The sequence below is a fragment of the Maniola jurtina genome, chromosome 7 (assembly GCF_905333055.1).
Source record: "Maniola jurtina chromosome 7, ilManJurt1.1, whole genome shotgun sequence".
Classification (NCBI taxonomy): Eukaryota; Metazoa; Arthropoda; class Insecta; order Lepidoptera; family Nymphalidae; genus Maniola; species Maniola jurtina.
This window is the reverse complement of record NC_060035.1, coordinates 10307493-10333469: the sequence shown is the minus strand read 5'-3', so window position 1 is coordinate 10333469 and position 25977 is coordinate 10307493. Positions and strand designations below refer to the sequence as shown.

General features: G+C 35.3%; 1 protein-coding gene across 5 annotated transcripts in view; it reads right to left on the bottom strand.

The window, feature by feature from the left end:
* LOC123867202 (alaserpin-like) overlaps positions 1-4877 on the bottom strand; it is a 28882-nt gene extending 24005 nt beyond the window's left edge. The window contains exons 1-10 of one of the 5 annotated variants that reach the window (XM_045909130.1): positions 4326-4330; positions 4235-4243; positions 4039-4133; positions 3712-3855; positions 3244-3447; positions 3059-3157; positions 2641-2781; positions 2340-2549; positions 2112-2256; positions 1445-1641 (exon numbers count right to left, since the gene is read on the bottom strand). In XM_045909130.1, coding sequence (XP_045765086.1) covers positions 1508-1641; positions 2112-2256; positions 2340-2549; positions 2641-2781; positions 3059-3157; positions 3244-3447; positions 3712-3855; positions 4039-4116 — 1155 coding nt within the window. In that variant the 5' untranslated portion in view covers positions 4117-4133; positions 4235-4243; positions 4326-4330 and the 3' untranslated portion in view covers positions 1445-1507. Of the gene's footprint in view, positions 1-1444; positions 1642-2111; positions 2257-2339; positions 2550-2640; positions 2782-3058; positions 3158-3243; positions 3448-3711; positions 3856-4038; positions 4134-4234; positions 4244-4325; positions 4331-4735 lie in introns of those variants that run through there. The other 4 variants (XM_045909127.1, XM_045909126.1, XM_045909128.1 and 1 more) reach the window with 4 other exon arrangements.
* Between the last annotated feature and the right edge of the window lie 21100 nt (positions 4878-25977).

Genomic DNA, 25977 nt, shown 5'->3' with positions numbered 1-25977 from the left:
ACAATAGGTATAAGTATTGATTGATAGTACTTGATAAAAAGCTAACAAGTTTAATATCCATGCCACACACAAGCAAGTTTACTAGCCATACCAATAACCATAGTTATGGTGATCATTATCATCATGAATATCATGATCACCAACATAATTCTCAGTTTAGCTGCGTTTTACTTTCTATTTTATACATTTCCTACATTTAGCACGATAAATCAAAAACTATTATGCATCAATAAATAAATTCTGTTTTATGATGTAAAGTAAACACAAGTAAAGCCCATTCATATTATGATACCCCACTTGATATGGTTACCTTATTTTGAAAATTGAAACACATTTTTTTAAAAACTGATGTAACCACAAATTCACGGTTTTCAGATTTATTCCTGTACTTTAAGAACTACCTACATACCAAATTTCATGATTCTAGGTCAACGGGAAGTACCGTATGGGGTAGAAACCTATGGGTTTCTTGACAGACACGACGGACGGATGGACAGACAGACAGACAACAAAGTGATCCTACAAGGGTTCGTTTTTCCTTTTGAGGTATGGAGCCCTAAAAATCAAATTAAACACGCGAACTACAGCCCGCGTTTTCGTCAATTTTCACGAATTGTTAGAAATTCATAGTTTTGTTTTGTAAAATGAGTTCTTCAAGATCAAGTGACAGTGAAAGTATAGAATTAACTCCTGAAAGTATTAGAACTGACCTGCAAAATCCCGGGAGAAATATATAAAAGCCTATGATAATTTTATTGAATGGAAAAATGCAAGAGGCGCCAAGAATTTTTACAATTGCGAAAATGTCTCAAATGTAAATAATATAAGTTTTAAGTTGTTTTATTATTACTATTTAATTTCAATTTAGTTGTTTCTCTATTTTTATTAAATAATAATATTACAATAAAATTTGAGGCGCCTTTGAGGTAAGATGAGGCATTTTGGACATATCAAAACTTCCTGAGTGAGCTGAGTTGGATTAGGCGGTTAACCTCTTTCTCGAAATTGAAAATTTATTTTAAGGCCATTTGCCTTATCTCAAAGTCAATGTCCTAGTAGTCCTATTACCGTTAAATTTATAGATTCGCTTATAACTGCTCCATATAACAAGGCAATCGAGTCAACGGCTGGTAAATATGGCTGCAGGATATAGGAAAAATTTTGGTGAAATAGATTTCTCGTATCCAAGTACTAATCCGGATATGGATAGTAATATTATACATGCGAAAGTGTGTTTTTCTCTCTGTATGTATGTATGTATGCTATCTTTCACGAATCATCCGTTTACTATATTACTTACTATTATATATTACGTGTAGTTAGTAGTTATGTATACTTATTTTTTAACTTTAGGAAAGAGTATAATACGGTAGATATTTTTTATTTTATTTTATTTTCTAATAATAAAAACAAGGAATGAAATATCAAATAAAGAAAAAAAATTTTGAAAAGCAATGTTTTTATTTGAAATACCATACTCTCGTAGAAAATAATACATTATCATATTCTAAGACCCATACATCACGCCGTTGAACAGAGTCAATGAGTTCATCTTAATAGCAAAGTAAAAGGGTCTGTCGGCGTTAAATACTTTTGGTTCTTCTGGATTAAGGACAAAACTGGCTCCAACAGCATGAAATACTGAAAAAAAAATACATAAATTAAGCTAAGAAGTAAGTATAAAAAAATTTAATTTACGAGATACTATAGAGAAATCTGTAATATCGAGTTAGTGTTCTAGTAAATCATTTAATCATTAATCATTTGATCATGTACCATTAATAAATAATTTAATCATTAGTGTTACAGGCTCATACTGAGCACAGGTCTCGTCTCAAATGAGAAGGGTTTAGGACGTAGACTACCACGCTGGCCCAGTGCGGATTGGCAGACTTCACACACCTTTGAGAATACTATGGACGACTTTTAGGTATGCAACTTTCGTCACGATATTTTCCTTCAGCATTGAAGCAGTAGTTAGAGGAGCGTGCCGATAACTTAAACACTATAGGTTTAGGCTTTCGCCGTTTTTCTCATACAGTCATGGCGTATATACACACAGCATATAGGTATGCAAGAAGATCCATTAAGTCTATTAATCGCATACTCACCATTCGCGGCAGCAGCTTCAGTACCAAATTCATTGACTTCAATGAAAGCTTTCTGTAAAGCTGAATCTATATATAAATCGTCGGCATTTTTCAACAGATGATGTAATTTAGCTTCATCGGATTTAAATAACTTCGATACATTCATCTGAAAAGTTTAATCAGTTTAGTATTTTGCTTGAAACTATACTTTTCATATCACAAAGTATATTACTAGAAAGTCATGCTTACTTTTATGAGAACATCTTTCAGGTTAGTGGTAGTTTCGATTTTAAACCTTGGCATGTGCACAATTACTTCTGGTCGAGATGAGCTTTTCATGACCTTATCTAAAACCTGAGGGTCCTTAAGCTTTTCTTCTAATTCAAGAATACCCTCAACATCACGTGGAAGAACAACAACCAGAGAAGCTTGATATCCCTTGTAAGGGATTTCAATTATCTGAAATTTTCATAGAGACATTATTATTTAGTAATGTAAATATACACCGAGTAAAATAGAATTTGAAAATATATTTGTATTTCACACATACCTGTGATTTTAGTTCATCGCTTTCAACATAATCATAATGCCCTTTTCTATACATCATAGGAACTGGAATCACTTTATTTCTGTTCACGTGGAAATCTTGGTCCTTTGTTGATTCTTTTTCAAATGGATCTGCCCAAGTGCCCTAAAAATAATAAGACAAAATAATTAAGTTAAAATAATTGAAAATTTAGTTTAATAGAAATAGTTCTTAAAACAAGCTTTTTATCAAAAATGCACATTTTTACAAAAAAAAAGTAAACGGAAGAGGTCTAGAGTAGTACTGAAAGCTCAAGAGACTCAAAGATTTTTTACTCATGTAAACCATCTATTTTTAAAGACATCATAAGGACCGCTATAAACAACGAATTCCCGAAAAGACATCCGTTGCTTCTTCAATAAAAATGAAGTGAGGTAGTAACCTTGAAGTAGATGGCATTAACTAGAACTGCTTTTGTGTCTGGTCCTAAGCTTCGAGGGTCGACTAGGTCCTTGATCAGATGGTTTGTCTGGTCTTCCACCTAAAACCATAAGGAGTTAATTATTAAAAAAGTATAAAAAATATACTTCTAGTTTCATTTATATAAAATGCAATTCATATAATTACCCATGTATTGATTTCTGTAGCGGCTTTTGCATTCTCTCCAAAGTCTATGTTTTTGATTTCAGAATCGAAAGTTTCCTTTGATACGGCGGCAAAATCTTTATTTAACTCGTAATCTTTTCCGATATAAATTTTATTTGCTGTCTTTATCGTTACGCCTTCCGCAGATTTCAACTCCTTATTTGCATATGAGAAAACTGCTTTTGTCTAAAAATAACACAAATAAATGCTTGATTACCAGGTGTTTATTATCAACATTATATTATCATTATTGTATATTATGTATTATTATCATTGAATACTCTGTATCATCATACGATCTTTGGTTGTTTGACCTTCACATTGGAATTTGAAAACAATTCTGTATTAGCATGTGGATTTATTTAGTGAGTTAGGTTCAAGGCCAGGAAAAAACAGGAATTGGTCATTTACTGTATAAATTGTGTTTTGATTTATTTTACTTATACTTACAGTATCGTCATTAGGTGTTCCAAGTACTTGCAGCAGTTCATCGTGTGAATCGCCAACAGATGCCAGAGCTAATTCAGCGAGAGGTGGCATAACAGATATTGCAGATAAGATAACGCTCTTTCCGGGATTCGTTTTGGTAACTTCCTTCAAAAATAATATTAAACTTTTATCTATAAATACATTATAATTGAACTCAAATACAAGACTAAAGAAGATGCTTCTACCTGTCACAAACTCTTACGTATTTTTTCACTAAGTATTACTTATTATCACTAGACCAATTAATGGCTTGCATGAGATAATTTTGGGTGCAAAATTATTACTTACAGAGAACATTTGTGCTGTAAATCGATTACTGCCATCTCGAAGTAGCGACTCGGTGTTCCTTCCGTTTGACATTGCCATCACGGCAAGTGGCAGAACTGTGGGAAATAAAAATAATGTGTAAATCTTAGTGTAAATAAAATAATGTACAAGTTACAAACCTGAAATTTCGGTATTTTGGTAATGTATACTGAAAAACATTCATAAACTCTATGAAGTACTCTAATAACTCTAAAGCCAAAACAAACGAAAATTTTCGGGTTTTTCTTGCGATGAAATATTTCATACACCTATAAAATATGATGTTCATAATTATGTACGGAACCCTAAAAGAGTGAAGCCTGACTCGCACTTGACCCGTTTTAAAAAAAAAGTGTATGTTGAACCCGTCAAAACGGATGGGCCGTGGAAAGCTGCTAGCTCAGACAGACACAATTTCGCATTTATAATATTAGACAGGATAAATAATTTAGAATCTAAAGAAAACCAAAGCCGGCTGCCCGGTTTTACGTGTTATTAAAAGGCAATGACTTTATTATTTGCATTGTAATTATTGAAAACCGGCAGACTCTTTGCCACGGTGTAAAAGCGCAAACCAGCGCGCGCCGGTATGAAAGTTTTTATAAAGTCTCCTTATGATGGACACTTATCTTAGACTTATCCTTTATCTATAAATAATAAGATTTAAAAAAATACGTACCGCATAAAATATAAAATATCTGCTTCATCTTGCCGGCCGGTACGCTTGATTCCGGATACAACACTAATCAATAAACGGAGATTTTGTTGTTATATGTGCTATGTTTACTAATGTGTGTGTGTGTTTATGTTTAATCACATTAGATTTTTTCACAACGCGAGAATATCTTTGTGGTCACTAAGACCAACTATCATTACTGAGAATTATTTATCTGCTATGGAAATACGCGAAGCATTCGCTATAAATAGTTTAATTTATGATAAGTATTTTCATCCAGGGTGTTAAAATCAACTAAACACCGAAATTAATAATGATCAATTCTACCTGTACTCTATCGATAAGCTATTTAACGACGTTGTTGTATGGTCAAAAAAGGCCATACAATTTTTTGACCATAAAACATGTTCTTTTCGAAATCTATATTTTCAATTATGGAATCAAAGAGTTTTTACGAATGGTGGAAAAATTAAATTTAGTACCTGTTTAATAGTGTCATTTCTTACTAAGATTGCAGTTCTCATTTTTTTCTTTGTCTTAAATAAAATCACAATAGGTATAAATATTGATAGTACCTACTTGATAATAAAGTCAACAAGTTTAATATCAAAATGCATTCTGATCCTCCATTTTTGAATCGCTGGCTAGATCATCTTCAAATAGGAAACAATATTGTTAAAAAAATATTAAAAAAATAGAATTAGAATTTAGGATTAAGAAATTATTGAGCGTAACTAAATGATTGTAAATGATGAATAATTTAACTTTTCTAAAGTAAAAAAAATAGGTTTCGGTCCAAATGACCATCTAGTAGACAATTAAGTGTTAATTGATTTACCATTTAACTTACTCTTAAATTAATTTAAAATAAATTATTATAGCCGTGAGTCCAAAACACTTATCTACCTTAATAATTGTCTATGAACAAATATTATCAGTCTTCACATTCAAATAAGAATATTTGTAAATAGGTACAAGATGATGCCGTCTTTTATTTAAGGTAGGTAAAGGTAGGTATTATAATGTTTGTATATGTTACCGGCAATCGGTATTATAAAGAATATCTAAGCATTCCACAGAATACCTAAAACATACAGGCAATGTTTAAATGTTTTTATTTCATGCTTCATCTAGTCGTTCTATACGATTCCCAAATAGCGATAGGAAATGAAAGAAATTCAGGATGAAAAATCTCTCCAGGTATACATATTTGTATACAAGTGTGATTATGTTTGTTTGTCTGTCATCTAGTAATGTATAAGGGCCAAATGTGGCCCAGAACAAAATCTGAGCAGCCCGACGCCACATAGTCTTGCCTGTCATGCCCCTAGGAACGGCATTCCGAACCAGTGGTAAATTATTTTGACGATTCAAAAGCACTTGTAAAAGTTTATTTGAATAAAAATATATTCTATTCTACTCTATACTAGAGTGTTTTTGTAAAGCGCAAAGTCAGAAGCGAGTCTTCTAGCGTAGCCCATTTGAAAAACTTGATCTTTAATCAGTATCATCATCATCACCATCATCATCATTATCATCACTACAATCATCATAATATTGATCATCATTCTCATGAAAAATAAAACATAGACAACCTGAAAATCATGCTGATAACCATGATGATCATGGCTATGGTGATCATTATCATCATGAATATCATGATCACCATTATAATTCTTAGTTTAGCTGCGTTTTATTTTCTATTTTATACATTTCCTAGGAAAATTTAGGAGTTGTACCTAAACAATTCCTAGGAAGTATACGAAATACTTAGTCAACCATAGATTGCATATTTTATAATTTGCCAAAACAAGCCCGATATTTCATGAAATAACTAGATATTCTATAGAATCGCTGAATTATAAACATCTCCGGTAACATAATATACAAACATCAGAAAGATTTTTTGTTCTCCGAAAAGGTTTTAAAAGTTTATACATAGGTATCTACATGAGCAGGGCACATAGCTCGAACTGACATACTCTCTCGTTACAAAGTCGCTTCGTAAACTGTCCCGAATACAATAAATCATTGTTTAAATATATGAAATAAATTTCGCAGAGTCATGAGACATAGGGCCATTATTAAACTACTAACCACCTAAGCTAAAGTTTCGGAATTTGCTCATAACATTGGATTTGTTGAGGCTACTCAAATACTCGCTTTTATCATACATCTCCGACAAATATAGCTGTTCCAATCTCATTTCCAAAAATAGTTTATTCACTGACCTGTTTTGACCTTTTGTAATCTCTATTCAATTTTAAGTAGGTAACTTGAGAACTGCGACAAACTAGGTAGTCCTTGTTATTTTAAAGTTAGAACACGTACCTACCTACCTACCTGTGGGTTCAGATAAGTTCTAATTCTCCTTTAAGAGGCTAGACAGGGAAAGACTACGCAAAGAGCTTCAATACTCCCCACGCTTGTGTGCAATAATCTTTTTTAGGGCTCCATATCTCAAAAGGAAAAACGGAACCCTTAAAGGATTACTTTGTTGTCTGTCTCTCTGTCTGTATGTCTATCCGTCCGCTCGGCCGTCCGTCGTGTCTGTCAAGATAACCTATAGGATACTTCCCGTTGACCTAGAATCATGAAATTTGGGTAAGTAGGTCATAAAGCACAAGTAAAGGAATAAACGGGTGGGGTTTGAACCGCCGATAAACCGTTAAATTCCTTTTCTTTAATATTTAATGTTTAAACTATCGTGAGTGATTTTCATTTTAAATACAGCACCATACAGCATTTAAAATGGTATTACAGCGCACCTAAGCGACGCAATCTAAAAATATTTGTATAATCAATGATTTGTATTTTATTTTATAGCAGTCGGAAATAAGCTGACGCTCTTGAACACATTTTAAACCCAACAGAAGCTCAACACTCAACGCAGAGTCTCAACGTACAATTGTTATAGAAAATTATTTGCACCAAAACGCACGGCTCTTGCAATTTCATTTCGGAAACACTGCGGCTGACTGCACACGACCGCAGCAGCGATAATTCGGGCAGCGCGAGATATTGCATTCAAAATGGATGAATAAATTTATTGATGAATGAGGATAAATGTGTTCTGTGTATTATGTATTGATAACCTCTCTGACGCAGCGATGTGCTATGGCGCTTTTAATTTTGTGAGGTCATGATGGAAAATGATTTAAGTCTTGTCTTGTGGGCGTACAGAAATCAAAGTAAGTTAAAAGAAATGGTCTGCAATTGCTATCCTATTATACCTACACAGATACTTAAAATAAAATTTTGGGTTCCGTACCCGAATGGTGCCAGCGGGACCCTATTAGTAAGTCTCCATTGTCCGAACGGACAGACGGACGGACGTCTGTCTGTCAGCGGGCTGTATCTTGTAAACCGTAGTAGGTAGAGAGTTGAAATTGTCACAAAATGTGTATATTATAAAAATTCTAATTGGCCCTTAAAATTACCTATTATTTTTTCTACTATGGTACGGAACCCTCCCTGTGCGAGTCCAACTCGCACTTGGCTTATTGTTATATTAATGTGCACTGATGTCTCACTAGAATATACTTCCTTACTGAGACCAATTCTGCCCATGCATAATAATAATAATCTACCGATAGCATTATCTGCAATGCACGAAAAAGTGGTAAAACGAAAGGTTGGATTAAAAAAATTTGAACTTCAGGCATGAAAAGTTTACCCATTATACGATATCAAAAATGTATCCAATATAAAAGTTATTGAGCCCTGGGAATATTCGGATAATTGTATTTAAAAATTTCGCCTTTTTGTGTTTACGATGAATTTTTATAGGTCTACTAGACGATGCACGCGACTTTGCCCGCGTGGATATAGGTTTTGTAAAAATCCGTGGGAACTCTTTGATTTGTCGGATTAAAAGTAGCCTATGTCCGTCTCCAGGATGCCAGCTATCTCTGTGCCAAATGAATGATGCTCGCGTTGGTTCATGCGATTTAGGGTTTCTAAAATGCCCGTAGGAACTCTTTGATTTCTCAGGACGAAGGCTATTGCCTTATCATCAACAACAACCCATAGACGTCCACTGTTGGACATAGGTCCCTTGTAGGGACTTCCACGCGCCACGATCTTGCGTCACCTGTATCCAGCGGCTCCCTGCGTCTCGCCTGATGTCGTCTATCCACCTAGTAGGGAGTCTTCCAACGCTGCGGTTTCCATTGCGAGGTCACCATTCCAGCATCCTGGGACCCCGATGTATATCGGTTTTTCGAACTAGGTGCTCTGCCCATTGCTACTTCAGCTTCGCCACCTGCTGCGCTATGTCGTACTCTGGTTCTCCTACGGATCTCATTCCTGATTTGATCACGTAGAGTAACTCTTCATTGCCCGCCGAGTGACTCTAAGCTTTTTTATAAGGTCCATAGTTGACAACCATGTCTGGGATTGTCATCACTGGCAATACGCACTGTTGGAAGACTTTGGTCTTCAAATACTGAAGGATTTCGGACGTGAAGACATCCGAAGCTTCCCATTCACATCACACGGACTGTATAACTGTTATATTTTCTTACGTAAACAAATAGGACTATCAGCCTGACAAACATTTAGCAGCACTCCTTCACATTTATCTAATACAAGGGTAATGCATCTAAATCAAACAGGATGTACGTGCAGTGACAGGTCACCGAAACTAATGGATACTCAGTCGGTTTAGCAGCTGGCAATAATATAAGGCCGTCACTCGCAAATGTTTGTGTAGGTTGTGGGACAAAGATTACTGAAATGTAGAAGTAGCAATTCTTTGAAAAGTTTCAACTTAGGAAAATTCGAGGATAATACCAGGTAAGTTTAAATACAAGTGCTGAGGGATAAGTCGACGTGGTGAGATACAATAGTAGGTTATAGGTATAGTGATGTTTTTAATTAATACAGTAAATAACAAAAAAATCGCAGGAGTCGACACCTGCCAATATCAATTTCTGTATATTTTGCGGCAAAGAAGGTTTTCAGAGCTAAGTTCTGACGTTGCTAATGATCACTTAGCTTAAGACAAGCACCGCAACATCTACTAACCAACCCTGGTAACCCTGCGCCAATATCTATACTTAGGCTGAAATCTATAAAGCGCACTTTGACTTTGCTCTGACTTAAGATTGAGTTAAAACGAGACAGATTTATGTGAGAGATATAGCTCTGTCTCGTTTTAACTCTGTCTTAAGCCTAAGCAAAGGCAGAGCGTGCTCTATAGATCTCACCCTAAGTCTGTGTCGCTACGCATAGATATGTGTCAAACACAGGCGTATGAATTTGTCTTCACTTTTAAAATACAATTTTATAAGCTTTGCTGATCTGGAGTTTTATTATATCTTTAGTGCCAAAACAAAGTCTCTGTCACTAGTTTTTTTCATATTTCTGGAACAATAATCATAGTATTATTATTCCAGAAACGCTACGTATTAAAGCTACGTACCTGTACCTTTGATCACTAGTTTTATACATTATTAAATAAACAAACCTAATAAAACATTAAAAAATATGTCTTATCTAATAAAAATAATTTATTTTAGTATTTATGTTCCGTAACCTTCTATACTGTCTGTACTGTCCACATATGACCGATGTACTCGTTTGATACTGGAATAGAGGCAACATACCGAAAGGAGAAACATGGGAAGACAACCATCCCGTTGGTCTGACGATATCACCAAGCTTGCGAGAAAAACTTGGAGGAGACTCGCCCAACACCAAGACGAATGGCGTGCACGTGTGAGGCCTAAGTCCAACAATAAATAAATAAGGGCTAATAAAGAACAAGAAGAGTCTTAACCTTCTATACGAATTTATTTATTCTTTGTAGGGAAATGTCGCTAACAGGCAGTGTGACGGACTCGGGCGGGGCGTGATGTACACAATATCTGCAGTTTACGACTCTTCACTGTGTACGTGTTGTTAAGCAGACTGGCCTTAATAAATGTAACAAAATTATTGTGAGCATTAGTGCCCCGAGCGGTGTATTGAATGCGTAACCTGTTCCAACTAGAAATGTTAAATTACCCCGAATGCTGATGACCGCTTTCTGAGACTATTTCGCTCTGCTGAAATGGATTATTATCTGATACACTATATTAAGCCATATACCTACTAGTACGCTAGTTACCACAAGTGTAAATTAAAAATTTATGATACCCCCGACAAGTGAAGGTTACAGTAACTAGAAAAGAGCTGATCAAACGGCTGAACCGATTTTTTTGGATTATAGCTAAGAACACTCTCGATCAAGCCACCTTTCAAATAAAAAAAAACCAAATTAAAATCGGTTTATTAGTTTAGCCAGAATAACACTACCAAGGAAAACTCACCGCAACCTACGGAATACCAGACGGATGAGGAAGAGCTAGCCAGAGAGACAGAATGGATTAGAGCTAAAAGCAGGAAGAAAAGAAAATTGAACACCTCACCTGCACAGTCCACATCTATCAATCAGCATGATGATTCCTCTCAAGAAAGGACAAAGAAAGTTCCACCACCCCCGCCAATAATAGTAGACGACGTAACAAACTATCAGTCATTTTATGACTTATTAACAGAAGGTCCATCTGGAGACTCTTTTCGAATCAAAATGTTAAATGGCAACAATGTTAAAATAAATGCCAACAACGAAGATACATATCGGTCAATCACTAAGATATTGACTGCAGGGAATTTCCTGTGGCATTCTTATGAAAACAAGCAAGAAAGGCCCATTAAAGTCATGGCCAAAAAGCTGCATTTTACTTGCAAGCCAGAAAGAATAATCGAAGACCTACAGAATAAGGGGTTTAAGGTTGAAAATGCCGTCAACAAGCTAAGGTGGAAAAATAAGGAACCACTAAACATGTTCTTGCTTAGCTTTAAAAATGGAGAAGACATCAACAAAATTTATGGAATCACTTCGATTCTTGGATGCAAAGTGGAAATACATCCACTGAGATCATCAAAGCTCATACCACAATGTAAAAGATGTCAAACGTATGGGCACACCCAGAAATACTGTTCTAGAGAGCCAAGATGTGTCAAATGCACTGGAAAACATCTGAGTGTTGAATGCAAAAAACCAGCTGAGCAGAAACCTAAATGTATCCACTGTGGGGAAGCTCATCCAGCTAATTATAGAGGCTGCATTGTAGCCAAGGAGATGCAATCCATTAGGAACAAGAGATACAAAAATCCATCTTCTCAAAACACTCAAGCAACAAGTGATAAAGCAAAACAAACTCCAGTCATCAAGAACCGACTTGCCGAAATCAACAAAGAAATTCCTAATAAGAAGGTAACATATGCACAAGTAGCATCAAATAAAATGTCCAGCAGCAGCAACACGAGCGATTCTACCTCAAATAAACTAGATGAGATCCTAAAACTTATGTCATCATTTGATGAACGCCTGCGAAATCTTGAAAAAAGCAATAACAAAGCTCCCTTTAAAACCAAATAATGGGAAAGGAACTAAAAATATTGGCATGGAATTCTAATGGACTATTCCAACATCAACATGAGCTACAAGTAGTCCTAGATACTGAAAATATCGACATATGTCTGATCTCCGAAACACATTTTACAAAAGAATCCTATATCAAATTTAAAGGATATAAAGTATACCATGCCCTACATCCCAATAATTCAGCCAGAGGAGGTAGTGCTGTTATAATAAAAGAGAATATTTCCCACTACGAAGAAAGTAAACATGAGGAGTTAGAAATCCAAGCAGTGGCAGTAAATATCAAAACAGAACGATACCCAGTTACAATAGTAGCCATATACTGCCCACCACGGCATTCTCTAAAAAAATGTGAATACATAAGATTCTTGGGACAATATGGACACAGATTTATAATTGGTGGCGATTTTAACGCCAAAAATATTTTCTGGGGCTCTAGACTAACAACAACAAAAGGAAAAGAATTGTTGAATGCGATTAAAGACCTGAGATGCGACGTGATCAGTACTGGTATGCCGACCTATTGGCCTACTGATCCTCAAAAAATCCCAGATCTGATAGATTTCTTTATATCTAAGAATATCTCACCAAGGTACCTAAATATTGAAGGAAAATATGACATGAATTCGGACCATTCGCCAATATTGTTAATATTGGATAAACATAACATTACATTCAAGGAAACCAAGCTCACTCTAGTGAATAACAATACAGACTGGGAGAGCTTTAAAATAGAGTTAGCCAATATTATAAACCTAAAGGTTCCTTTAAAATGCCCAGACCAGCTCAATGTGGAAGTAGCCAAATTTATTACAGACATACAAAAATCAGCCTGGGACAATACGCCATTCATTAAAAAATGGAGTAAGGGTACCACCTATCCTACGGAGATTATCCATCTCATTAGAATAAAGAGAAAGCAAAGAAAAAAATGGCATGCTTCGAGATCGCCACAAGATAAAACAACACTTAACAAACTCGCGAAAACAATCAAAAAAGCAATCAAAAGTCATAACGAAAATAAGTTAAATGATTACCTACGAAGCTTGACCAATGATCGAGAAACTGACTATTCTCTTTGGAAAGTAACGGGAAATCTAAAAAGACCCATCACACATATACCACCACTTAAAGATTCAAATGGAAAATGGGCTATCAATAACATTCAAAAAGCTAATAGATTCGCTCAGCATCTGGAAAATATATTCCAACCAAATGAGGGCCATCCACTTGATCTTAGTGAGATTGAAGAAAGACTAGATGATCTGCAAAATATCAGACTTGTGACACCAAAAGAAGTATCTGAAGAAATAAAGTTCAATTTAAGCAAAAAAAAATCTCCAGGATACGATCTCATTACTGGAGAAATTCTAAAAAACCTTCCTCGGAAAGCTTTAGTGAAACTTACCAATCTCATAAATGCATCATTCAGACTGAGACATGTACCTGAGCTATGGAAAGTTGCTGAAGTCATTATGATTGCCAAACCGGGGAAACCACCCCATGAAACAACATCATATAGACCAATCTCTTTACTACCAGTTATTTCAAAGTTGTTTGAAAAATTGTTACTTAAGAGACTAAAACCCGTACTAGAAGATAGAAAATTAATACCAGATCATCAGTTTGGATTCCGAGAAAAACACTCAACGATAGATCAAGTCCACAGAATTACTGATATAATAGAGAAATCATTAGAAAATAAGAAAGTGTGTTCTACAGTTTTCTTAGACGTAGCGCAAGCTTTTGATAAAGTGTGGCACGAAGGGCTTATCTATAAACTCAGAAATATGCTACCAAAGTCATTCGCAGATATCCTTGAATCATACATTACAAACAGATGGTTTAGAGTTCGTCAAGAAGATGCGTATTCTGAACTCAAGGAAATTAAAGCTGGGGTACCACAAGGAAGTGTCTTAGGTCCGGTCCTGTACTTATTATACACCTGTGATATTCCAGCACTAGAAAATAATACCATTGCAACATTCGCTGATGACACTGCGATTATAGGAACTGGTGAAAGTCACGAAGAAGCAGTGGAAAAAGTTCAAGTTGCCATAAATAAAGTTAACGAATGGACTATAAAGTGGCGAATTAACCCATTATAGCCTGAATTATTTTAAGGTCTCAGAATTGAGTTTTTCATTGATATGTTGTTATTGTGGACCCTATAAGTCAGATCTAATCATCAGAATTTTGGTGCAAGTCTTACTTCTGGAAATAACCATGGATGCTGCATGGCACCGCTAGGCTCCTACCGTGTCTTTTCAAATGTCTCATAAATTTCTTATAACTGATTGTTACCAAAATATTCTACCACAATTTGATAAGAATTATTAAGGTATTAACTCTTGTATAGTTCAAGGTTCAAAATTGATTAAAAGATCCAATATATTACATGAACATTTACATATATTTCCATAAAATTACATATTATTTGTAGGAAGCTTGTAGGTTGCAGGGTGCACAGAGCCCCACGATGCATTTATTGCACTGTAATCTAGTCTGACTGACAATACTGTTACCCACACTTGCGACATGACTCGCTGGGTACCAATAAATGATTTCTGCTGTCATAACATATGCTGTCAGACCCGATTGCCAGTATTTTTTAGATTTTTTTGCTTGGTGTTTGAAGCTGATAGACGGCCACCATGTCGTGGCGTATTTTCGAACTGAAATAGGTATGAACTAGTAGAGCCTAGCACCACTTCACATCTAGCATTGAGTTGCCGACCAGTGGGATTATTTATGAAACCATCCTCATCTTTGTCAGATAGGATTATAGGGTCTGGAGCTTCAATTTATAGCAATCGAGGCTTGAGTTCATGGTCTTCTTCTAGTATAGCAAGTGCCTCATGTAATGTACAATCTCCATTGAAACAAAAAAGCCATTACATAAGGAATAACCAAAGAAAAGACATAAATTAGATTTTTAGTGTACATAATAAAAAGACAACATAATGACCTAGCGGTGCCGTACGGAATCCATATCTTTTAACATGCCATAATCCAAACAATAAAACAAAATACGACAGTTTTATGATATGAATAAGTCAATGCAAGGTTTGGCATCAAGTGTAAATGCATAAAAGTATTACATTACTCAAAATAAAAAAATTATGATCCCCTTACTTGAATGTTGCATCCATTATTGGCAGCAATTTCACATCACTGATTTACAGGTGCTCGTGCAGGTCACAAAAAGCTTATTGGACAAAACAAAGTAAATGGAGTAATGGCTATGTCCCTCTAGCATGGCATTGACAACAAACCACTTGACTTCACCTCTTATTACAAGGACAGGGCCCGACAATTTAAACATACGAAATTGGGTGCCATATGGCACCGCTAGGCTATAATGGGTTAAGCTTAACGAATCGAAATCAATGCATATAGATTTTACGAATAAGCGACCGAAATATCACCCGATTTATCTTAATCGGCAACTTATTCCATATGTAAATACAGCAAAGTACTTAGGTATGACGCTAGATGCAAAGCTTCGATGGAAAGCTCATGTTAAAAAGAAACGCGAGGAGCTGGAACTACGTTATAAAAAAATGTATTGGCTGCTTGGAAGGCACTCAACACTCTCAATAGATAATAAACTTATGCTATACAAGCAAATTCTGATGCCTGTATGGACGTATGGTATACAACTCTGGGGGTGTACTAAATCGACCAATGTACAAGTAATACAAAGATTCCAGAACAAAGTACTCAGGGAAATAACAAATGCACCCTGGTATGTAAGAAATCACGATCTCCACAGGGACCTTAAGATAGAGTTCGTATACAAAGTCATCCAAAAGTTCGCAGAGGCTCACCAACATCGACTTCACCATCATGTTAATTTCGAGGCTGTAAAGCTTCTAGATAACTTGGACATAAAAAGAAGACTCAAACGAACCAAGCCGTTCGAACTAGTGTTAAAAAGTGCATAAATGCAGTGATTGTGTAATAGTGTTTGTGCTACTTTATTTTTATCTAGGTCACAATAACATAGTGGACTGTAAGCATATTAGAATAAACTAAGGACAGTTATTGGACTGAAATTAGATTTAGAAATTATTCATAAGTAGAAGTTTAAGCTAGAATAAAATTACTTATTAGCCCATAGGCTAGATCGTAGTAGGAATAAAGCTACCATTATATAATGGAGCTTTATGAAAAAAAAAAAAAAAAAAAAAAAAAAAAAATTAGTTTAGGAGCTACGATGCCACAGACAAATACGCGGATACACAGATACACACGTCAAAATTATAACACCTCTCTTTTTGGGTCGGTGGTTAAAAATGACAGTTATTTTTATGCTGATTCAAACGCCTCATATCGAGCGTATCGCGAATCAAAATTGACACTTTGTGTGATATGGTCTTCGTGCTGACATTATGTTGACCGAGGTCTTATCACTAACATTTATTTTAACCTGCATTTGAACAAATAAAATGATTTGATTTGATTTAGTTCCGAGTACGATCACATGAAGCTCACTGCCGCTGTCAACACCAAAATGGAGATAATCAAGTGGCTTCAAAAACAGGTCAGCAATTAATAGGTCGGATATTAGTATAGAGGTCAGTGTTATCTGACGACGGCCGTCCTAAGACGGTGAAAAGGGGGTGCGTTTCCACTGAAACGAAAGACAAACAAAACGAAGCACAGATGCGTATGTTTCGATAGATCGATTATTCAGAGACGAGAGACATGATAATTTTAATCTACAAACTTATCTGATTGTTTATTCTTTGTAGGGAAATGTCGCTAACAGGCAGTGTGACGGACTCGGGCGGGGCGTGTTCTTATCTGTTGACTGCCGTAGATGTCCAATAGGTACTTACTTATTTCGTCTATGCCTATACGCGTATTTAATGGTTGTCTCTACGAAAAAGTGTTTTTATAGAATTCTGGTTAATTTAATTTTCCAAATGTTACATTTAGTCATAGTTGCAGCCCCAAGCTTTAAATTATAGTGTCGTATTCCCTTTGTTGATAAAACCACGCGAAAACCCGTGCAAAAACACTGTCACAATTATTATAATATTATTGTGTTTGGACTGCTGAAAGCGTAGATACTAGAGACAAGAGGAAATGAAAAGAAAATATTCGTGCATATCGTAAAGTTTCTCGTCTTGCCCTGTTGTATTTTTTAGGTATTATTTTACAACTTTCCTCGCAGAAATGTTTGCTAAAATAAATGGACTGACAGACAGACGGATGGGGTGTTATTAAAATATGCAAACATTATTCTATTAATGTTTGTGAGGTAGTTAATTTTATTTAACTATATTATGTCCATTTGTTCATTCATTCAGCTAATAATAATCATTAAAATTAGTCCACTTGTTTAGCCTCTAGAGCGCCACAAAAGAACAAAAACAGTAATATAATATAAACTAATAAACCAAGCTTCTTTGGATTGCACAGTCGGTTAAGAAATAATCTATTTAGATGGGACTTGTGCATTTTTAAAGCATAGAGCATTATAAATAGTGTCACATCTATGCTGCTCTTAGTTTGATCAAAATTGGTTGAGTAAAACCCGAGATACGGCTTAGCTCGCAAAAAGGCTTAAGCTATTAGATACGTACCTACCTATTAAACTAAGAAAAACTGAGTTTTATTTCAGTTTATGAGACGTTTTAGCGAAAGTACCGTCAAACGCTTCCATCAGATATTAAAATTACTTTTTACGTTAAAAGTTAGGAGGCCATGAGCGATCACGTCGTATGCTGTGAAAAATGATGCATGAATATTTCCACCACCTCGCGCTGTTGCTAACTGTAGTTAAGACAAGATAAATGGGTTAAAATTGACGTGAGCACAATAATATAATATGATTGCAAATGACTCTTAGAACCTAATACGGATAGCGAGCTTACTTGAGTGCAACGTATTTTCGGGCATCCGTAACTTCTTTTCAACACGAATTTTGCAAACACTATAAAAAATATTTACTTACAAAATTAATAACGTATAGCCCAATAAAATACGAAAATCCGATATTTTATAGCAGAGTGGCTATTATCGAGAAAATTTTTATTCGTTGAACCGTTGAAATTGAAATGATAAAATAATAAATTTAAGAAATAATTTTAAGGTCGAATGCTACTGAATCATAAACAAAAGAAGAACACAATTAACATTTAGGGAGTTTTATTTAAACCATCAAAACTCCAAAAGACTTTCCCCACAAATTGTTTAGACTCGGGAACTAAGCCGTTTCTTTTTGAAGGAAATTAAAAGGCCGACGAGAGATACAATTGCTTTGCTTCCATCATTTATTTTATTTCTTGGAAAGCTTATTTATGAGAAAAACCATTGTGCCTTATGATAACTCCCGCTCCATCAGAGTGACATAAAAATTGTAATTTGTAATTTTGTTGTATTTAGCGGATGGCTCAGAAAAATATCCGTAATAACGTAATAAGTTTAATGTACACATGTAAAGGTTCCAAATGTTTTTTTTTATTCTCTATAGGCAAGCGCTTGACCACAATCACACCTGATGGAAAGTGATGATGTGGGCTAAGATGGGACGCGTTTACCTCGAAGGTGCCTACTCACTCTTGTTTTAAAGATACCCGGATTGTAATTGGTAGGAAACACAGATCGCGGAAGAGTATTCCAAACCTTAGCCATGCGTATGAGGAATGATGACGCTCGCCCGACGTCTTGCGGTTCGGTGGTAAAATGGTGAAGGGGGGAACAAGATCGAAAAGTTCCTGTGCGCACTCTCCGAAATATATCCTAGAGAAATTATGTAGAAAATAAAGAAGTAAACTGAGTACTGAGACTATATTAATTTATACCTTTTTGTACCTATATTTTTAACCCCCGACCCAAAAAGAGGGGTGCTATAAGTTTGACGTGTGTATCTGTGTATCGGTGTATCTGTGTATCTGTCTGTGGCATCGTAGCTCCTAAACTAATGAACCGATTTTCATTTTTTTTTGTTTGAAACCTGGCTTGATCGAGAGTGAGAGTGTTCTTAGCTATAATCCAAGAACATCGGTTCAGCCGTTTGAAAGTTATCAGCTCTTTTCTAGTTACTATAACCTTCACTAATTGTCGGGGGTGTTATAAATTTTTAATTTACACTAGTTTAAGTTTTCTGTTTCGTAACCTGTCATTGTGTTTTTTGGTGCAATAAAGTGTATAAATACACACATATATACATAATAATCTTAGTTGTTAGCGACGGTTTTTACATAGGCACAGGTTTAATGTCTGGGAAGCATAAACTGAAATATTATTAAAACCTGTCCATCAACATTCAACATACAAGTATGTATTAGGAAATGGATAGAATTTCAATTAAACCTGTGGGTGGAGTTCAATAAGTAAATGATATATCATATTTATAAATATATATTATAGCATATTACAAAATATAACAGAAAATGAATTCAGCAACTAAATTATCGTCTTCCTTAACTTTTGTAACAGAACATCACAAGACGCCGAGGAGGACTGCAGCTTTGTGCAATAGAATTTTCTCTTTTGAATGTTGCAAGTGCTTTGCTTCCTCGTTTCTAATCTGTATCCCTTTTCGTAACGGTATTTCGCATTCATTCTTTGAGTAAGTTTCTGCACTACTTCTAGGATTTTTACCCTAAACTAAGAAATTGACTATCTAATGCTTTGATAATAATTAGAATTAACTAAGAAATGAAGAATTGGAAGGATCTGGGAGCCTACCTCATTCGGTAATCTAGAAAGCTCCTACTATGTAATAATTGGGAGACCTCATGGGAGGAATCATGACCCTCAGCCATGATGCAGAAGCGAGAGAGAATAGAATTCTGTGGCAAAGGCCTCTATACAGTTCCTTGTATTATAGCTCTTCTAAGGGGTATGTAAAACACCTTTCCGTCACGCGGCGTTGCTTTCGCAGGCCAAGCGGGTGGGGTCTGTTTCATCGCTTCTATGATAATATACCAAGTTACAGCGTCCAATTATGGTAAACGTAAGGCCACGTTCAACACAGTTACATTTAACTGTACGAGTACGTGTAGGTCCGGGATTGTTCGTGAATTTTCGTTCGTGTTCACACGACCGAAATTCGTACGAAAACGCATCCAAATTGAGCGTGGCCTAATAATTATTATGGTAAGCATAATAATGGTATGCACGCTCAAACGACTGAAACGACAGATCAAGTTCCAATACTAGCATTAATACATACACAAACGTAGGTAGGTACTTAAATATTCCATTCTGGGAAAACGTATTTGTAACGATTGGCCGATATCGTATTTACGTCGCCTCTACACTGCCGCGCCACGATAAAAGGTTTAAAGCTTTGTGACTATATTTCGAACGTTCTAATCTCTAATTTGTTTCCAAATGGTGGCTGTTTTGGTTACTTAATGTGAATACATTATGCGAGTACGTTCCAATAAAGCATTAAAGGTAATATTGTAGATGTTATCAGCATTAGTATTTCTTTTTTCTTTCTGAGTTTTAATTTGAGAGAGAAGGGTATTTTGAACCAGTGCAATGGTAGATTTATTTGGCTAATAAAACAATTAAGTTTGTATTCTTTTCCATTCTATGATTGAAGTGAAAAACTGAGTTTTCTTCCTTCCCTTTTTCTCTTTTTAACCCCCGACCCAAAAAGAGGATTGTTATAAGTTTGACGTGTGTATCTGTGGCATCGTAGCTCTGAAACTAATGAACCGATTTTAATTATTATTTTCTTGTTTGAAAAGAGGCTTGATTGAGAGTGGTCTTAGCTATAATCCAAGAAAATCGGTTCAGCCGTTTGAAAACTATCAGCTCTTTTCTAGTTACTTACTGTAACCTTTACTTGTCGGGGGTGTTATAAATTTTTAATTTACACTTGTTATATATTATATTTTTTTGCATGAAATGTTAAAACCATTATCTAATTGCTTTCTTTTATTTAAAATTTGAGGAATTTTTACCGAATAAACTAAGCGTATCTTTAAAAGCCTTCACTCGTAGGTATTCATGCGTAAGCCTTAGCAAGGTTAGTATTTTTCTTATGAAAGCACTTACTGTGATTCAGCCAAATAGTGTATATTAGTCATCAAGTGGAATCGCGGAGTGCTAAGAGCTTTCCATACAATATGTATTTGGCGATCCATACTGGCCTTAGAGCTTAGGAAGTAAATTGGAGTTTTTTTTTTCCTTACCATAAAGCTCCATTATGTAATGGTAGCTTTATTGCTACTACGATCTAGCCTATGGGCTAGTTAGTAATTTTATTCTAGCTTAAATTTCTACTTATGAATAATTTCCAAATCTAATTTCAGTCCAATAACTGTCCTTAGTTTACTCTAATATGCTTACAGTCCACTATGTTATTGTGACCTAGATAAAAATAAAGTAGCAGTAGTAGTTTAAATTGGAGTTGAAGGAAATTTTTCATATACCTCGAAATCTGTACAATGTTACAGATTTGGTATGTTTATCTACACTTGAAGGTAAATGCTTAATATTGTTTAATTCCATACTAATCCATACTATCCATATTGATATTATAAATGCGAAAATGTGTCTATCTGTCTGCTACTTTTTTAGGGTCCATGTGTTGAACCGATAGCATACATTTCGGGGACGGACATATTTTTGTTCCAGAAAATCAAAGAGATCCCATAGGATTTAAAAAAATCCTCGTGGACGAAGTCGCATTTCACATTTGGTAAAGTGATAGCTTGCATTCTGAAGACGGACATGACATAGGCTAAATTTATTCTGGACTGTTAAAATAATTTCCATGGGATCAAAAAAACCATATGAATATCCATTGGACGATAAAAAAAATAGTTGCACTAAAGGTTTCTTCAGGTATACGATCGCTTACCTACCGTCCAGATAATATAAATCAGACCTCAGCTCTGCTTTTTGTTATCTATGGCTATGAAAAGTTTACCCATTAAAACAGCGATAAAACTACGTCAAAAATTGTTCTCGATAAGAGAAGTTGCGACACGGGGAATATTGCGGTCCAACTTTGGGAATTGCTGAATTTAAAATTTTCATTTATGTTTTATATTAAAAATAAGTTCCATGTTGGGCTATTATGGACCCGATAAATTATTCGTTTATTCATGACTCATGTTTTTCTATTTACGGGAACATTGCCCGCGACTTCATCATTAATTGGCCAGGTAGGTACATAATATTCGTTAAGTAATTAAAGACCATTTGCCAGTATCACACTTATTATAAAGGGGAAAGTTTGCATATTGTGTGTATTACAAAAACGGATTTGGCTGAGAATGAAGATCGATCACACCCTGGACTATCACATAGGCTACAGGCTATAGGATAGATTTTGTCTTCAAAAATTTATTGTATCTCTATTAATTTCTTTAAATAATTAAACTAGACAGCTCACTTTTCCTTTTTTATTCGTGCAACACGTCCATCATACATACATTGCATAGATAAAGTAAGGCTGGTGACTAACTGGTATCGCCATGCCGAAGTAGAGACGGTCGAAATGGTCGGCTTTCGGCTTTATCGTGGCAGAAAATCAGGCTTTGAGGCGTGTTCTAAAGCACTCAGTATATGAAGGATTTAGAACTACGTGTAGAATCGTTGCGGACGCGATATTTGGAAGCACACAAAAGCAAGCCTTCTTTTGAAACGAGATTGTAGAGTACATTTCGAACAAAGAAATTCTCTCTTAAAATGTCGACGTGAAACTTATTTAAGTACTAAAAGTGCATTACGGAAATCTATACCTACATTATGTTATAACAATACAATGAGTAGTACCTTAACCAGGAATAGAGTCAAAATGTACAACTTGCGCTGGGTATTTTAGGAATTGGTCAAAGTCAAAATTTTATTCTAAACTCTTAACACCCAGTGAGATGGTAGTAATATTATATTTTTCAATTAAAACTTAATTCATGACGGTTCCAAATGCATCTTTTTCTGTGAATAAGCCCACAACAAGCTCAAATGGGTATTCTTTTTGTTCCAGAATTGTTAAAATAGGTCAAGTTAAAAATTACATAACAAAATTAACTTTTATTTTTACTAGATACCTTTTAACATCTTTTGATTGGAGTAAAAAGCTAAATTCACCGTGAATTTGATACACTGAGATCATAAAACAGACCCCTAATGAATTTCAATTCTACGAAATGGAGCGTTATATTATCATTACCTTAATTTAATATTGTGTACATGCCTAAAGGCTGCTTTTATTCACGAAGTTTAGATAACATTTGGTAGTATTTATACGTTTTATATTATCTTACTGTTGTAATATATAGGGCCTGTCTAAATGGAATTTTAATGATAGGAAAGTTGAGAAAGAGATGATTTCAGAAGCTGTAGGTAAGATAAGACTGTTGATTAATCAAAATCGCAAAAAGATTTACTTCTACAGCGCTGGTATTATCAAACAGCGACAAAGTTAGGTTTATACCCGCCAGTGTAAGCGACTATGAACGGGTGCAAAGCTAGCTTTATCGCTGACCCTACGTAGGCACGTAAGACCTATCTGAAAAGTCTTTTATATATTACCACACCCACACACCACGCATTTTATTTCGAGCAATTAATTGGAAAATGTGTCTGTCTGTCTGTCTGTTACCTTTTCACGGCCCAACAGTTTAATCGATTCTGACGAAATTTGGTACAGGGTTAGCTTATATTCCGGGGGACATAGGCTATTTTTTATCCCGGAAAATCAAAGAGTTCCCACGGGATTCCCAAAAACCCATCCGCTTAACCGATTTGTATGACATTTGGTACCGAGGTAGCTTGTGTCCCTGTAATTGACAAAGGTAACTTTTTATCCCGGAAAATCAAACAGTTCCCACGGGATCTTTACAAATCTAAATCCACGCGGACGAAGTTGCGGGTATCCTCTAGTTACGTTATTATATTATCTGTACCTACTTTTTGTGGCAACAATAAACACTTTCTTTGTTTGTTTTTTCTGTCTTTCTTTCTTTCTTTCTTTCTACATTAGTGTTAGCTAATTAAACTTAACAGAAGACACCTTTTCACAACGGAATTATGATTATTAAGACTATTGATATGGATTTGAGCGCTCATGTTATAATATGGGTATAAGTTCTGTTTTAGAAGTTAGGACCAGAATATTTAAATGTAGTACATACAGATAACTGGTTAGAACTGGTTAGACTTAGCTTCAAGACCTGAAAGTTCTGGTGGTAAAAACTTGTTACACCAAATCGGCTACTAAAACTCGCGAAGCGAGAATTCTATCTGACTTCAATTTACTTTTATTGTCCCTTCGCTTCCTATTCTCTGAAGGGAAGGTTTTTCTTACGTTTTAGGGACATTGTAAACACATTTTTTATACTAATTCTAGCAAACGCAAGGCCGGGAAATTCAAGTTTCCTTTCTACTATATCAAAGCAAATAGAACGAGACTTCTTTTGCAATAAGATTTGATCTTTGATTGAATTTCCTTTTTCTTACTTTTTGAACCCCTATTGATTAATAGTTTTGATCATAAGCTCATGAGGACGGTCCCATATTAACTTTTATAACCACTATAAACTGTGGATATAAAAGAGTTTCTCTAATTTACCATCTTACCGTTGGGATAATAATATTATTTATTCAAGTATCTGCTCGATATTAAAAACTTCTAGGTATTTAAAAATAAGAGTAGGTACTTTTATTAACGGTTAATATTACTTACAACATTATAAAGCAGCCATAGAGAACGATATTTCGATATTTAAAATCAACTACTAAAACAAACTTTATTGTTGCTCAACATTTTATCACAAACTCATGTCTGTTTTTGCCATGTTTTTGCTTTATGATGAAGGAGTTTCAGTTAAAGTTTTCAAAAAAGAATAACTTTTCTGGATAAAACCGTAAATTTAAATTTTTAGAGATTCTCACGACTTAAAGAACAGTGAATATATCCTGTGCAGAAAATTGAAAATGTTTAAATTTTTAGTTCGCGAGATTCCAGCTACCTTTTTTATTTTGGCTGTGTGTTGCGCACCTATTTCTAGACCAATATTCATACAATTCTTCGTTATTGAAGTTAGAATTTAGTGTTTATAGTTTTTATCAATATTAAAAATATGTTTAGAGACACAAGAGAAGCTCGAGTCGCAAAAGAGCTGAATAATTTGTTCGCATCAGGTGCATTGATGAATATTTATGTGATAATGGCGATGATTTCAGCCAAGTTTGTTCCTGACTTTCTCTGTTTATCTTTCTAGATCCACACAAAACCCGTATCGAGTCTAAGATTTCTTCCCCGTCAAAAACATGGGTGGTTGGGACTGACTCCTAAAAATGAGTCAGTCACTGAGTCGGGACTTTTGCATTAGCCTACCTAAGCCTTATATAGCACTAAATAAAAAGAATTCATGGTCTTCGAGCGGTCACCACGTCCGACTGCTTCAAGCTGAGACTGCATAGTGAATTACAAGCAGTCAAAAATGATTACTTGAGCTCTTGAGGTTGACTGCTCGAGCGATTGGTTAGCCTCAGAGTTCGAGTAGTAATTCCGCGAAACTATTGCATTAAAACCGTACCTCAAAAGTAAAAACGGAACCCTTATAGGATCACTTTGATGTCTGTCTGTCTGTCTTTCTGTCTGACTGTCTGTGTGTCTGTCCGTCCGTCCATCCGTCCGTCCGTCGTGTCTGTCAAGAAAACCTGTAGGGTACTTCCCGTTGCCCTTAGAATCATGAAACTTGGCAGGTAGTTATGGCACAAGTAAAGGGAAAAATCCGAAAACCGTGAATTTGTGATAATTTCGGAAATAAATGAAACAGATTTTTATTTATTTCTATTCATAATAGTTTTTGATTTATCGTGCAAA